The sequence below is a fragment of the Aricia agestis genome, chromosome 1 (assembly GCF_905147365.1).
Source record: "Aricia agestis chromosome 1, ilAriAges1.1, whole genome shotgun sequence".
NCBI lineage: Eukaryota > Metazoa > Arthropoda > Insecta > Lepidoptera > Lycaenidae > Aricia > Aricia agestis.
In genome coordinates, this window is record NC_056406.1 from 20,383,131 (window position 1) to 20,400,607 (window position 17,477).

Genomic DNA, 17,477 nt, shown 5'->3' on the forward strand with positions numbered 1-17,477 from the left:
ACCCTATTCCCTCTTAAAAGGCCGGCAACGCATTTGCTGCTCTTCTGATGCTGCGGGTGTTCATGGGCGACGGAAGTTGCTTTCCATCAGGTGACCCGTTTGCTCGTTTGCCCCCTTATTTCATAAAAAAAAATCGGATTGAATACTATAGAAATGTACTCCTTTTTGTTTATGACTTTGATTAAATGACGATTTCCATGACGTCTCTAAATGAATTTTGGGTAAAGTTAATAAATCAGGGTAGTAGATTTTGTATGGATTTAAGTCACCACACTTTAGTGCATCATTGGCAAGAGAATCCGCTCTAACGTTTCCTTCTATTCCACAATGACTAGGGATCCAAGCAAATGAAACTGAAGTTCCTTTCTTGGTAACATCTGTTAATAACTGTCTTACGGCCGTTCCCAATATTTGATCTATCTCTGGTTTTGCCCTACTAGAGATAGGAATAGCTCACAATTGACATAAAATATATGTCTCTAATGTCTAATGTGAGCTAGCCTATTCCTATCTCTAGCAGGGCAAAACCAGAGATAGATCAAATATTGGGAACGGCCGTTAATGTATCGAATATAACAGGATGTTGTTGTTTAATTTTAAATGGATTCTTGTTAAGAGCTTGAATAGAACTTAGAGTCTGTAAAAATTATAGATTTTTTAAGTTTGGCTAATAAAATATATTCTAAAGCTTTTAAGATCCCTAAGCATTCTCCAGAGAATACGGTACATTTGGGAGGGAGTTTAATTTTTTGGACAATATTGTACTGGGAATGGAATACACCTACACCAACATGGCCATTAATATTACTTTTAGAAGCATCTGTAAAGATGATGATCTTTAAATTGTGTATTAATTATATCATAATAAGAAGAAGAAAAAATCGGTAATTTAGAAGAAGAATGAATAGGTGCAGTAAGAGATTTAAATTTAAAATAGCTCACAATTAAACACGGGCTTTGTTTATTTAACCAGTATGAATTTTCGGAAATATGATAGGAAAGCATTTGAAGCTTCGCAATAATAGGTGATCATAAAGCTGAAGGCATCGAAAGAGATATTTGTCGGATAAATATTGACCTGTAAAGCGTTGATTGGACTAGATTTCATTGCTCCACATAATTCTGAGGCATTTACTTTGGATTTTGTCTAAGTAGTTAATACTATACCGACCACCATGTAAGTGTGAAATAAAAGGGCCTCATAGATACGCAATAATTATCCTAGACAACCTTTTATTCTAGAAACGGTTTGATTCTTCTGGAAAATATGAAGCTTTATTTTTTTTATATTTTAAAATGTCCCTACAGGCTTACTTAACCTTTGAATCGTCAGTGCTTTATATGGAAGCTTATTTGAGGTATACTAAATATCCCCTCTCTTAATCTGACAGATCCGATGACATTTCAAAATAAAAAAAAAATTAACCCACCATTAAGTTTATCTCCACAGTTTGTCCATACTTTCGCATTTCTACTGGTGGCCGTGCTAAGGCTACATGTGAGAAATCTGGTTTCTATACCATGATAACTAGACACATGTCGGAAGCCTATACTAGCTTAATCAGACACGCTCGAGCTTGTCCCAAAATCTCCTCTTCCCCTCCCCAACTATTGAGTTATACTATGCTTTATGGATTGTAGCTTGAGAGGTGTCATTATATTTGTTGTAACCATTGGTTGTAACTGTGAGTTACACGGTGTATTATTAAGGTGGAATTTATAGTTTTTTAACTAACCATTTTACTTTGTAATTAAGTTATCGACGGACTAAAATTGGAGTTAGATGTAAGAAGAAAATACAATAAAATGTTACATATAGAAAAAAAATATTTATTTACTTTAATTAAAAGTAAAAAGAATGATAAATAATATTTATACTTATATATACAATATCCACATTAAAAAAATACAAAGTAAAGTTTAAGCAACATACAATGAGGGATGCATTTTCTTCATCATTTTTTTCAACCATATTAACAGTTGGAAATTAAAATCATAGCATAATGTGTACAATAAGCTAAAATAAAATAGTATATTAATAAAACTTAATACTACAATCTAATATCATAATAGTTATATTATTGATACCTCTTTAGTAAACTAACTTTATAGCACAACCTTATGTTCTTGAAATCTAGCTTAATATCATGTACAATAAGTACCCAAGGTATTAAAAATGACTTCGCTTGAAAACAAGAATTACATCACTAAAATTTTATAAATAACTCAAAGCTGCATCATTAGCACACACATTTATTATTTAGATTTTAGCTCTTAGACCAGCTATCCCCAACCCGCGGCCCGCCGGGACTGTATTTGTGGCCCGCGTGATGTTTAACATTTTGTAATTCGTGTAGTCGTGAAAGTCGTGTCAATTTTTTTCCACTTTTAAATCTTTAATTTTGAAGAACGTTATTTTTTAATCCTAAAAAATTTTGTTGCGGCCCGCGACACCAAGACCAAAACATGTTTGTGGCCCGCAGGAAAAAAGGTTGGGAACCACTGTCTTAGACCATCTATCCCCAACCCGCGGCCCGTAAAGGTTACCTTACTTTTTGCGTTACATGAGAGATACTATGAACCTAGCATTTATTATTTTAAAAATTAATTGGATTCTAAGTTCCTATTTCCTAACACTGTTGTACTTGTTATAGTATGTATTTGATTTTGATTATTATTTTATATAGCAGAGGCAAAAAGACAGGCTAGATGAGTTTTGAAACAAATCTGGCCATGTTGTGACTACTTGTGACCAGACATGTGTAGGTAATAGGTATAATATTATAGGTATAGACTAATATTATTATCTAGAACAGCATTTCCCAAAGTGTGGGTCGCGACCCACTGGTGGGTCGCGGGTAGATTTTGGGTGGGCCCTGAAACTATAGGACGATTGTCGTACTTACGTACGGTACGTTTTTTAATTGAAATGGGTGTGGTGTGGAGCTTTAGAAAAGGCCCAAGTCCAGCAGTGAACGGCAGTAGGCTGACGATGATGATATGGTCAGCGCCCAGCGGCAGCAACATATCGCTTTTTGTCTTCATGACACAAGGTGGGCCGCGAACTTTAAACTTTCTTGTAGATGGGTCGCGGTCCCGACAAGTTTGGGAAACACTGATCTAGACTACTAAAATGCTAAAATCTAAAATTGAGTGTAATACAAAGATGGCGCTAGTGTACACTTTTCATTTCTTTTTAAGACTCGTAAGTAACTTACAAGTCTAAAAAAGTTTATAACTTTGTAAGTAAGTACAAAAATACTCTGTAACTGTTGTTGTTGTACTGTATACCTATGAACTGTGATTTTACTCCTGCATGTTACTGTATGTGACACTTAACAAAAGATTTTCACGATTTACAGAAAAATAAATAGTGAACTTCAATGCAGAGGCGGCGTAAGGCTTAGGCGACGTGGGCGAACGCCTACGGTTTCGCGGATCTAAGGGGCCTCGCGCCCCTTGCACCACGAGATTTTTATAAGGGTTTACGAGTTTTGATACTCAAATATTCGTAAATAAAGTTTTATTAAACAAAAGTTTGAGTATCAAAAAATTATTTCTCTCAACAAATCCGTTCTCTTGCGTCATCCATCTTCGGGCTTCGCAAGATACATCTTGCCCACATCAATAATTTCTTGCCCCGCCACTGCTTCAATGGTATATAATAGGCAATAATATAAGTTAATACAGTTCGACAAGGCTGTTTATGAACGCGGCGAGAAAAGGAACTAATACTTCTATCATACAAAAACGTCATTTTTGACAGTTCTCCTTTACCAGCAGCGCCCATTGACATCATTGACATATTCATTTAAAGCCTTGTCGAACTGTCTGTTTTTAAAAACATGGAAGACAATGTCTAATATTATTACAAGACCATAGACATAATATACGAGGGCTGCTATTTATGTATCCGGAACTGGCCACTTACAAGAACAATATTTAAAAAGTAATTACAACATTTGAAAATAGAACTCTTTGGTTGAAGAATACATTTTGTTTCATGTGACTGTCAATTATTTTTCCATTGTGGCGTCATTTTGAAAATTGCGTGTCTTCATTTGCTATGGATTTAACGCGTGAACATTTTCGTGCAATGATTTACTACGATTTTCGGCGTGGGCTAAATCAACAACAGTGCTTTATTCAACTCACCGCAACTTTTGGAGATGAAGCACCATCAAAAACCACTGTTTATCACTGGTACAGTGAGTTTAATCGTGGGCGGTCTATGCTCACGGATGAAAATAAAGAAGGTCGCCCAAAAACAGCTGTTGTCCCACAAAATATAGATGCTGTGCGGGAACTAATAATGCGTGATCGTCATGTTACATATCGCGAGATAGAGGCGTCCTTAGGCATAAGTATGACGAGCGTACATAAGATATTACACGAACATTTGGCTGTAAAAAAAATATGTTCGCATTGGATTCCGCACAATTTGACAATCGATCAAAAACGGGCTCGTGTCGATTGGTGCAAAAAAATGATAAAAAAATACAACCGTGGTACGTCAAAAGCCGTTTATAATATCTACACAGGTGATGAATCTTGGATCTATGCATATGACCCCGAAACTAAACAACAGTCAACGGTGTGGGTGTTCCAAGATGAGCCGAAACCAACAAAAGTTACTCGTACAAAAAGTACTTTGAAGCAAATGTTCGCCTGTTTTTTTGGAATTAATGGACATGTGGCTACAGTGCCATTAGAGAATCGTAAAACGGTTAATTCTGAATGGTATACGACCATTTGTTTACCAGAAGTCTTTGAAGAAATAAGAAAGGACAACCGACAACGCAGAATCATATTACATCACGACAATGCTAGCTGTCACACCTCAGCTGAAACAACTCAGTTTTTGGAGGGTCAAAAGATCGAATTGACTGGTCATCCGCCGTACAGCCCTGATTTGGCACCTAACGATTTCTTTTTATTTCCATACGCGAAGAACAAATTACGTGGTCAACGTTTTTCGAGCCGCGAAGAGGCTGTTGATGCGTTCAAAATGCACGTTTTGGAGATACCTCAATCAGAATGGAAAAAGTGCTATGAAAATTGGTTCCAGCGTATGCAAAAGTGTGTCGATCATCGCGGCGAATATTTTGAAAAGCAATAAAACCATATTAAATGATATATGTTTGTTTCTTTTTTTAATTCCGGATACATAAATAGCAGCCCTCGTATATGTACAAGACTAATACCCCGGCCGCACCTGCCTTGGTAACTGTATACCTCGATCTGGTGTGTAGCTCCCACTCAAATTGCATTATTTATGCAAAATTGTATTATTTTAAATAGTAAATTGGCTTTTAGGCACTTAATCTACCTATAGTCTGTCAAGAAAGTGAAGAAATTAAACAGTGGCAACATCGTAGTGTCATCCCTTTCAAATCAATCTAACAAAAAAGGGAATTAGGTCAGAATAAAGTTACATACTTTATCCTGACCTAATTTTGTATGATGAATAATATGATAATCTATAGATGTTACTGCATCTGTGCGATAGGCCGCGCAAAACTTAAAGATCGCTTGGTGCAACTGGAAGAGAAGGCTTCATATTCGTTTTTTTAAGCTCTCTTTAGTCTCTTAAAGATTTGCGCAGCCTATTCTGATGTCTCTAAATTCTATGTACTTCTATTATACTGTAAGTAATAGATGCAAATACTTAATTATAACCTGACATGTAAATGACATTCGAGGCGCAAATTAAGCTAAGTTAATCAGGATTATCTTAATATAATAAAAAAAACATTTGAAAATGGACATACAAATATTAAACTTTTTGCTAAGTGTATTCTGCTATATTAAGCTTACCTAAATCCTTAATTATTCAGTACCATTATGTTACAATTTTGTACAAAATTATTGGATTCATTTCTATGAAAAGAAGATTCTAAAGCATCTATACAAACAGATAAAAATTTCCTAATAATAGAAATCTAGCAAATCTTTTACACAATAACATGAATCAATAATCAATATAACATACATATAAGACAACTAACAAAAGTCTGTACAGTCTTACAGGTAAGTAAGGCTTCTTACCTCAGAACAGGAAAATAAGCTTCTTACAGACGAACGGCACGTGTCGGCGGCAGTCGCCGATAGCCGTTGACAGTTTGACGCTTGCAGGGGGCCTAACCACGACCTTTCCTAAAACTATAATGTAATTAAAATAACATTACCGTACTCACTTTTTAAATATAATTTTACTAAAAAACAGTAAAAATGCAAAACAATGTTGTTAAATCCGCTGTGAAATATAACTTTTTTAAGATCGCTAGCTTGACGGTAAGGTAATATTGCTTATCTGTCAAACGGTGTCGCTTAGTAGAGATGGTGGTAGGCCGCCAGTTGTGAGGTACCGCCTAAAGGTAAGCGTCCACAGGTCGGTATCATATATATACATAAATCTGCCGTCGACTGCCGCCGACACGTGCCGTTCGTTTGTAAGCGCTCTAAGGCCGGTATAAATAGTCAGTACTCAAAATGCATCTCGGTCTCCAGACAACGGTTGAGGCTTTGTGATTGGTTAGCTGCCAAAATTTGGACCAATCACAGAGCCGAACCGCGTCTTGAGACTGGGTCGCATCTTAAGTACTGACTATTTATACCGGCCTTAGTTCCTAACACTGCTCAAGGATGTTACTTTAGAAACAAATTATTGCCAAATGACTTTGAATGAATGAATAAATATTTAATACTACAATTAATTTTACAAGCCCAGTCCTTTTTCTTATTAATACCATAATACAAATATTATCTTCTACATTTATAAAAATATAAATTATTTATTTACACTATTTCACAATATTCAAATATAAAACAAAGAAAATAAACATTCTATTCACATTTAAAAATATTAAATATAGTGTCAATAGAACAGTAGTATTTCTGATTAAGTAATATGCCGCCGATCAGCGCGACTGCGCCGGCGGCGATCAGTCGTCACGTGCAGAAGGCAGAGCCCGGCTGCGGCGGCAGCACGCGGGCGCACCATCATTGAGTCGGCTTCAGCGCTGCCATCTTGCGGCCGCGTGCACGCGCTTCCTGCCTCGACGTCGTGTACTCGAACCATAACACATTCGGTATTAACGTTGTGTCTCGTATCATTAGCATTTCACAAAATTTTCTGAAAATAAATAAACAGCACTGTTTAGTCTAAGCGATAAGTTGAGAATGGCGAGATATAGATATATAAGGGTCCTAAAAATACGTGCGATAGCTCATTAGATTCGGGAAGACGTCTAGAAAAATGTATCGGAAGCGTGTATTAGCACACAAAAAATTGCAAAAGTTATAAGCAAATTAGGTTGCAAAAAAAAGGTATGAGGATTTTTGTTAAAAACTCCGAAACTATTAACATTTAAGAAATTTAAAGAAAAGATTCTTTAAGGGCAGGAAATTTCCATAAAAAACTCCCTACTCCCGGATTCTATCTCTATTATTTATAATTTTAATTTAACGCTGAAAGTAGGCCCCCGCGCGGCATTTTTAGATAATTATTTTTTTAAGGTATTAAATAATAATTAAAAAATTTAAAAAACTTATGGTGTATACCGAACACTTAAAAGAATTCGCCCCCGCTGGAAATTTAACTTATAGTTTATTTTTCAGCAAATTAGACAAATGTTAACTATCGAAATTTTTTCGAACTTCCGTCCTCATTGTACATTAAAAAAAATGTTTAAATAATTTTTGTAAAAAATTTTCACTTCGTGGAGCCCTTGATATAAACATACTTAACAAGATCTGCACGCCATAAAAGTTTAAAAAATTTCAACACTTATTTTTGTTACACCCGTATACAGTGTGTAACAAAAACTAGTGATAATACTTTAGGGTGTGTACATGTTCCTTGTAGAGAGTTCACTGTGAAAGTAGCAGCTCTGAAAGACGAACATTTTTTTTCACTTTTGTATGGGCAAGGGCCCGAGCGTCACGATTTCCCCATACAAAAGTGAAAAAAAATTTAGGTCTTTCAGCGCTGCTACTTTCACAGTGAACAAAAATAAGTGATAATACTTTAGGGTGTGTACATGTTCCTTGTAGAGAGTTCACTGTGAAATTAGCAGCGCTGAAAGACCAAAAGTAGTTTTGGCGTGAAAGCGAGACAGACAGACAGACAGAGATACTTTCGCATTTATAATATTAGTAGGTATAGATTTATAATTGGAATCTCGGAAATGGCTCCAACGATTTTCATCAAATTTAGTATATAGGGGGTTTCGGGGGCGATAAATCGTATCTAGGTAGGAATCATTTTAAAAAAAATCTTTTTATTCGTGTTTTATCGATAATCGATAAACTGAAAAATATGACTCTTCCTGACATCTATTGGCGAATAATAATACTATTTTGTGAAACGGAAACGGCTCCAACGATTTTCATCAAATTTAGTATATAGGTGGTTTCGGGGGCGATAAATCGTATCTAGGTAGGAATCATTTTAAAAAAAAATCTTTTTATTCGTGTTTTATCGATAATCGATAAACTGAAAAATATGACTCTTCCTGACATCTATTGGCGAATAATAATACTATTTTGTGAGCAACTAATTGCTTCAACGGCATAACTTCAGCTAAAGCTATTCCAGCAGATGGCGTTGTTAAGTAACACGAAGCAATGAGTGTTTGCTATACTGAGCAAAGATTGGTCATCCAGGTACTAAAAATAAAACGCGAGCGAAAAACTTTGTAACCCTTTTTAATGGGGAAACATAGGTGCATGAAATTTCCCACAGTTATAGAACAGTCTATGAAACTTACAGTCTGCCAAGGGTGTCAGACAGATTATAATAAAACACATTATAGTGACAACCCTGCAGCAATGACGAATACGGAATACCTACACAAAAGCGGCATTTCGGGCGACTTCAAACGCGTTGTCCAACTGTATCTTTATTACGCTGTTGTTATAGTTTATATTATCGTGAAGGAGTGCACTGAGCTAATATTATTTTGAAATTATGCTTTTATCATACAAATTTTTGACAAATAAAACATTACACACACTAGGGACAAGCCTATACATACGAATCGTCTCTTATATTTATGGTTGAAGTCTGTTGTTAAATTGAAAATAGATTGGAGTTTTTTTTATTGAATCTTAAGGCCTCACACAGGCAGCCGGAATTTCATAATTCATATTATTAATTCAGAAAGACCAGAATACCATATAATATCAGTATGCTCCACATACATTCAGATTTTTTCAGATTACGAATTTCATAGATTGATCTGTAAGAATATGAATTTCCGATTATGAAATTCCGGCTGTGTGAGGCCAGCCTTAAATATACTGTTAGACAATTACTACACAACCAGTCTGTCATCATTTGACTTATTAATCTGAGCCTATTGCAGGAATTATGTCTAAAATATAATAAAGTCAATTTATTGACAATATAATACCATCCGGTATGTTTATTTTTCTCTATGATATCAATAGAAAAATGATAAAATTTGAAACTTATAATTCATTTTTTTAACAGAGGTCAAATTGCGACCATTGGGCGATCTCTAGTGTTATATAATTATGCATTTTGTGTTCAATGTGGAAAAATCATCTTAATTAAACTACAACTTATAACAATACTTACAATGATACAAGTTGTGGGAAGAATGGTGTAAAAACTCGATGGACAATAGTAAACCATATTGTTCCAAATATAATTCCAACTATAGCACCCACCACAACCTGTGATGTTGTGTGGTAGTGCAGGTACACCCTTGCTGCACTAACAATCAGAGATAGACTAATGCAGCTACCAACAATGATCACCCTCCAAAGTAGAGATATAATATTATTGTTATTTATATGATGGAGCCTGGAATTTAAGTTGTATTTTTACAAACATTGATCAAACAAAATATGGAAAAAAATATTTAAATTATTAATTACAATATGAACAACATAACCTTAAATTAATGTAAAATTGTTTTTGGGGTCTAAGCATGTTATACTTATTGTTCCTCCTATGTTGAATTTGAATTAAATACGACATCAACTTTGAAAAAATTGTACCTTACCTTATAATGAAAAAGTACAAGACATAGCTACTGAAAAACCAGACAAATTGTGAATGTGATGATGGCATTCCATATTCATTATATAAATTTCCTCTTGCCAATGGTCTTGCTTCGCAAATAATATGCTTTAGGATAATATTTATAACTTCATTGACTAGTGTTCCCAAAAAGAATGATATCTGAAATTTAAAAAAATCATAAATATTAGAGATCTTCTTAACATCCTCCTCACAAAAGCTAGTCAAGTTTAATGTAAAAAGTCGTTTGAAAATGCTAATAAGTTTGGAATCTCTTATATAATAATACTAACGACCCGCATACTAACGAACAAAAAATGATTAAAATCGATTCAACAGTTTTGACTTGTATTCATTATTACTACCAGTGGCCCGCATTGGTCGGTACCGCCGCAAAAGCTACTTCCCGCAATTTTTTAATCTGTAATATCTTCGAAAATATTCATTTAAATCATAATATGCTGTAAAGGGTCATATAGATCTACATAATGAACAATGTATTTATTTAATTGGATAAGGATTAATGCTGTATAATTATTAAAATTGCTTCGAAAATTGGCTATTATTTGTTGTAAAAAGAAAATGACCAAAAAATGTTATTGTGGGATATCCATAAGAGATAGACATATACCATCGCGGAGTTTTCAGTACACCTTTTCAATGTGTACAATACTTGGTACATTATTTTGATAAATCTCGTAGGGTTCAGCCTGCGTTTGCAATGTAAGCGAAAAATATGTAATTATTTACGACATTGCATTAGAAACCCCCAACAATAAAATTTCTCCACTATATTTTAATAAATGTTATTATACTTATAACCTTGTTCTTGAATCACTCTTTCTATTAAAGAAAACCGCATCAAAATCCATTGTGTAGTTTTAAAGATTAAAGGGAACAAAGAGACATATAATATGTATAGATATATATAAGTATTTAAAACATACCGTATGCAAATCTCTTCGAAACAAAATAAGAGTAACAAATCCTGCTCCAATGCCGAATGGAGCTAAACTCATAAAAGCAAAGAATTTCCCAAGTAGGTCTCCTGCAATGATTAATATTGTAACAGATATTTATTTGAGTTTGAAAATATCTTTATGTTTTTATTATTTAAATATTACCTTTAGGATATTCCACCAAAGTCAGAGAAAGAGGTTGCCACTCAATTTTATTACTTTCAGTAAAGAAATTTTCGTTAGCTACAGAGTGCTCGACCATTTTTCTAATTAGGTTTGTAACAGATAGTTTAAAATCGCATAGTTTTAATTGAGAACATTTATACTATTTTTACATTAATTCTTTATATTTCTCCAGAACTGATAAACTTTCTCTTGATTGCTCTTGATTCCTTTTCACACACAGATTACTAGCACGGTATATAGTTTTCACCACAGATTACTAGTATATATTTGTAGAAGTTTTCACCAATCACCAGTGTTCACAGATCACAGATTACTAGTTTATACCTATTTGTAGATCACAGATCACCACAGATTATTCATTATAGATTGCTATGCTGTTCCTTCTTCTTCTTCTTCTTTTTTTTTTTTTTTATATGGCGACTAGCATAAAACTATTGCCAGTGTCGAGTGTTAAAGGTTGGGAAACTTATGACGCGGTAAAGGAAGGGATAGCAGGGACGAAATTTTGGATAGGATCAGGAAAATTTTGGTATACAAATAAAATATACTTTTAATTATAATAAAAATAATAAAATACGAAACATCAGTGATTACATATTTTATAAACTTAAATTATTACTTAATATAAATTCAGATAAAATACTTAAATATTTAATAGGGTCACATAATATACACATCATACTAGTAGGAAGAGGAACATGAAGGGAGTGTAAAGAGGATAAAAACGATGTATGATCAAGCAAAGGACACGAGAAAAATATGTGATCTAAAGTTCCCGTGTCCTCCCCACAATCACACATATCATTAGTAAATACGCCAATTCTATTTAGATGGCTAGGTATACACGCGTGTCCTAATCGCATTCTGATTATAGATGAAATCACTCGTTTTGAACTATTGATTCTATTAAACCAAGACTTTTTTGGTACTAGAGGCTGCAGATTGTACATCCGGTTACCCTTATGTTGTCCAGTAAATTCCCAATATTTATTCCATTCTCTGTATAAATCAATTGCCGGTAAACTCAAAAGGTCACTGGGATAAATTTGAAATGGATACATGTCGCCACTCTGTACTGCATCCTTAGCTATTTCATCTGCTTTTTCATTGCCTAAAATTCCTGAGTGGCTAGGAACCCAAGAAAATGACACTGTATATCCTTTCTCAATGCATTTATAAAGTTTATATCTGATATCAAAAATAATATGGTGATAGGGTTTACTGCGAAATGGAAATTTTTCAATACCCTGTAATGCACTTTTTGAGTCTGAAAAGATAATGGTTTGTGTTAATTTAAACATTAATACGTATTCTAAAGCTTTGAATATGGCTAAACATTCCCCGGAATATACTGAACTTTCTACAGGCATTTTAACTTTTTGATGTATTTTATATTGACTGTGATAAACACCAACTCCTACATTTCCTGTTTCTTGTAACTTAGAAGCATCGGTATAAATATGATGCCAATTACTATATTGGGTGTTTATAAAATTATCTCTATTATTATCTTTAATTACACCTAAATTATATTTTACATCCGGTTCAATCAACAGACTTTCAAAATTATAAGAGAACAAAGGTAGTACATCAGATTGATAAATAGGAGCAGATATTGAAAGAAGTTTACGATAACTTACAATAAGACATGGCAGAGACCTTTTATAAAAGGGATGTGTCATGTGACTCTAAAACAGTATTCAGTTGAGCTAGTTTTTCTAATAAAGGATGGAATTTGTACTGTTTTAAACGAAAAACAAATCTGTCACTTAAATATTGTCTCCTTAGACTCAAAGGTGGCTCAGTGCATTCCACCTGTAAGGCATTAATGGGACTTGACTTCATAGCTCCACCTATTATTCGGAGAGCTTTAGATTGAATTTTATCTAATTTCTTCATTACACATAAATTATCACCTACTAATAAAAATATACCGTAGTCTAAGACACTTCTAATAACAGCATTATAAATGAGTTTTAAACAGAACGGATGAGCTCCCCACCAAACTCCCGCAAGACATCTTAACATATTCAAATTACGTTCACATTTAGAAATCACATAATCAATATGTGAGTTACCATTTAATTTATTATCAAGATGAACACCTAGGAATTTTGCACTTGTTTTAACCGGAATTGATTTATTATCATAGGAGATGTTTACTTTTGGAATAGAAAGCTTTTTGGTAAATACTACTACACTACTTTTCTCCACAGTTAAATCTAGTCCATTATCAAAAAGCCACTGTTTAAGGGCAACAAGACTTTGGTTTAATGAATTGCAAGCGGCATGAACGTCTGCACTGATAGCGTAAATAGTTAAATCATCTGCGTATTGTAATTTTTTCACAAATTTCGCAATTACCGAAGCCAAATCATACGTGTAAATATTATAAAGAACAGGACTTAAAACCGAACCCTGTGGCAGTTCTTTAAATATGGTACGAATAAGACATTCAATATCGTTAAAAAATACAGAAATTAATCTTTCTTTAATTAAATTAATTATGAACGTAATAAGGATGGGAGGAATATTTAATTTGTACATTTTTTTCTCTAGAATTGAAATAATAACATTATCATAGGCAGACTTAATATCTAAAAAGGCAGCTACAACGTATTGTTTATTTATAAAAGCTAATCGAATATCTGTAGTAAATATACTTAAATTGTCCATGGTGGATTTACCTTTTCTAAAACCGAACTGACTGTTTGACAATAATTTATGATGCTCAAGGAACCATTCTAATCTATTTTTAATTAAGTTTTCAGCAACTTTAATTAACACTGATGATAGTGCTATTGGTCTATATGAAGTAATTTTGTCTGCGGGTTTATTAGGTTTTAATATTGGAATTACTTCCTGAGATTTCCAAGAGCCAGGAATGTTTCCAGAAATTATGACCGTATTAATAAGATTTAAGTAGTACCCTAATGCTTTATCCCCTAAGTTAGCCAAAAAAGAATACGGAATACCATCCATGCCTGGAGTAGAATCATTTACACTTGATAAAACACCTTTGAGCTCAACCATTGTAAATGGAGAATCTAATGCAGAATACGAATGTTCTCTTATGTAACAGGATGGAGAAGGGATCGGAAAATATTCTGCTACTGAAGATGGGGCTAATAGATCAACGTAATTACTTAAAAAGTCTTTAGGAAGTACCATGGTCTGTTCTTTGAATACAGATCTAAATCGTTTTAGACTTTTCCACACTTCTGATGGACATGTGGATGGGGATAGAGATGAACAGAAATTTTTCCAACCCTGTTGCTACCTTTGTTTTAAAAAAATTCGAGTGGCTTTATTAATTTGTGTTAATTTATCAAAATTTTCATTAGACATATTATTAGCATATTCCTTCTCAATGATTTTTCTTTCTTTAACTGCTTCCGAACATTCCGAGTCCCACCACGGAGGGAATGGAACTTTGGTTCCCATTTGCTTTTTTTGTAGGGAAATGCTTATCAGCAACTTCAATAATTGTCTTAGCTAGCAATTCAGAAGCAGTTACTTCGTTTCCTACTCGAATTTCAGGAAGATTCTTAACTTCACAATCTATTTCATTTTTAAAATTACTCTAATCAACCTTATCCAATTTAAATCTATTTCTTATTCTTTTATTATTTATACTATTACTTTTATAAGCCAAAGATAAACGTATAGGGTAGTGATCACTACCATATGAAGAAGACAAAGTTTTCCAAGATATATTCGGTGCTAATGAAGGAGAACATATTATGGAAACATCAACTGCACTTTTGTTTTCATTAATGTTCACGACCCGTGTGGGATCCCCCGTATTAAGTACACATAAATTAAATTTATCTATGATATCTAATAAATCCTCACCATCCCTATTGGACACATCGCTTCCCCAACACTGATGATGAGCATTAAAGTCGCCCATTACTAACTTTGGGCCAGAAAAAGAATTAAGCAAATTATTTACATCTAAAAATGTGGAAGAAGAATTTTGTGCTATATACAATGAGAAAATTTGATATAGAATTTGATATTCTCTGATAACACTGTTATGAAAATTTTTGTCATACCCCTTACCAGTTGGAATTTGTGGAGTACGCTTTGAATAAAAAGTTTTTTTATAAGATCGAACCACGGACGTAAAGATCGAACATTATTATCCTGAGATGTCATAAAAGAATCAGAGAATTGACATACAAGTTTTTATTGCTTTCTGTCTAGAAAACTCGGAACAGTTTTTATTCGTAGCATAATGATTACCTAAACAATTTATACAATTTTCTGATTCACTCACGCATGAATCTGCTGAATGCTCTTGACCACATTTGAAACAACGTGGCGTTGAACGACAAATTGTCTTTGTATGGCCAAATCTACAACAATTGTAGCACTGAATAGTCGGATATATATACAAATCTACAGGTAATGAATTGTAGCAAATATAAACTTTAGGAGGCAAGATTTGTCCATCAAAAGTAACAACCACAGAACGAGAAGGTTTCCATTCGACAATGTTTTCTACTTTGACCTTATAATTAATCCTCCTAATTTTTAATACTTTGCCAAAACCTACTGGTGTTTCTAAATTTTCTAATATTTCAGTATCAGTCCATTCTGTTGGAATATTTTTAACTACACCCATTCTGGTTACATTAAAATTAGGAATAAATGCCTTTAACTTAAAAGACTCTAAATTTTTATTAGTAACAAAATTATTGGCATCTATGTATGACTTAAAAGCTACTGTACATCGGTTCCTACCTATTTTCTTAATACTACCTGGTACTATATTACTTACATTATTCGTTTTAAAAAATTTGCCTAAAATAAGGGGGTGCAGAGTGGTACCATCCTGTAAAGATGTTGTTATCCTTTGAACGTGTACAACATATGGGTAACTATCAGTATTAGTGTACATACGAGGTTTAATAATTTGCGAATCAATAGATTCCGATAGTTTTGTTGGCGTATTCGATACTATATTATCTGTTAAAAAGTCTTGTTTGAAAGTTGTTTTCGGCCGTTTGCGGCTCCCACTCATATCATGTTCATAGTCCATATCCGTCGTAATAGTTACATTCAGGCCTACATCAGGACCGGGCCCCGGGCCCGGCCCCGACGTAGGGTCGGGCGGCTCATTCATTGAACCACCCAAAATAGATTAATTTTTACAATTTATACAACAGGACCTACTAATATATACAAGAAAAAAAAACTTACCAATTATATACAGCTAACTACACTAAATTTATTTATACAAGTAATAAATAATAAAAATACTTAATAATTTACAACTTTAACCCTCCTTATCCTATTTTTAATAATTTTGCAAAAATTTTTCCGAGAAAACACTCCCGCCTACTCCGAGGTTTCCCGCGCTTTTTTTTTCTCTTCTTATTTATGGCAAACAATCGCTTTTTAGCAACATTCTGCCAGTGTCAAGTATATGCTGTTCCTTGCTTATCTGTCAATAAAATGTCAATGAAGTGTCTTTTTTTTCTTCTTTCTTATGGCACTTCGGCTATATAACCATGGCCAGTGTCGAGTATAAAATATTATATGGCGGAAAAATATAATATTCTAAAATAAAATTTTCAGCATTGTTTTTCTATATTGTCAGGTCTAAATTCTAGTCAAAGTCTAAGTAAAAGTCAATATATACAGTCAAGAACTCAAGTCAGTCGATTGACGATTCAGTAAAGTGGTAGACGCTTTACTACTCCATGTTTTGGAGGGAACACAAAATAGCACGTTTCTGGATATTGCATCACTTTCCTTTACTTTTGCACGATAACGAATATTCAAATTTCAAATTTCAATGGTTATTAATATTCTACCAATATAAACGCAAAGCCGCAAACGGGGGCAAACCACCGATTACTAGTATATTTGCCAATTGCCGCAATTTGCAAACCCGTTTTTGCTGTTGACATTTGACAACCGCATGTAGTCTATGGACTATGGTCTATGCCCTTATCTCGTAAAAAAAGAAAGAGGACTACCAAAATTTTTATTTGATTACAAATTAAAATTGTGTTTTGAAAAAAAAAGCGCGGGAACTCGCAAAGGGCGGACGCGGTATTTTTTCGGAAAATTTTAAAATTATTTTTATATTTATAATTAGTTAATTAAATAGTGTAGTTTTAGTTTTAATTTTCTTAGTTTTTGTACATATTAATTTTATTTGGTAAGTTTTTATTTATATAGTAGTTCATAAGAATATTATGGAGGAGCCCGACCCGGGGGGACCTGGTCCCCCCGTTGGTCATTATGTTACTATATCAAACGATTCG

General features: G+C 33.8%; 1 protein-coding gene across 1 annotated transcript; it reads right to left on the reverse strand.

Annotated features, from left to right (window-relative positions):
• Positions 1 to 6,824: 6,824 nt before the first annotated feature.
• LOC121731535 (dolichyldiphosphatase 1-like) lies at positions 6,825 to 11,428 on the reverse strand. Its single transcript, XM_042121014.1, has 5 exons — positions 11,176 to 11,428; positions 10,999 to 11,099; positions 10,035 to 10,213; positions 9,605 to 9,832; positions 6,825 to 7,135 (listed from the first exon to the last, which is right to left on the reverse strand). Exons 1-5 carry the CDS (start codon positions 11,270 to 11,272, stop codon positions 7,003 to 7,005), a joined length of 738 nt encoding a protein of 245 aa, XP_041976948.1. The 5' UTR covers positions 11,273 to 11,428; the 3' UTR covers positions 6,825 to 7,002.
• Between the last annotated feature and the right edge of the window lie 6,049 nt (positions 11,429 to 17,477).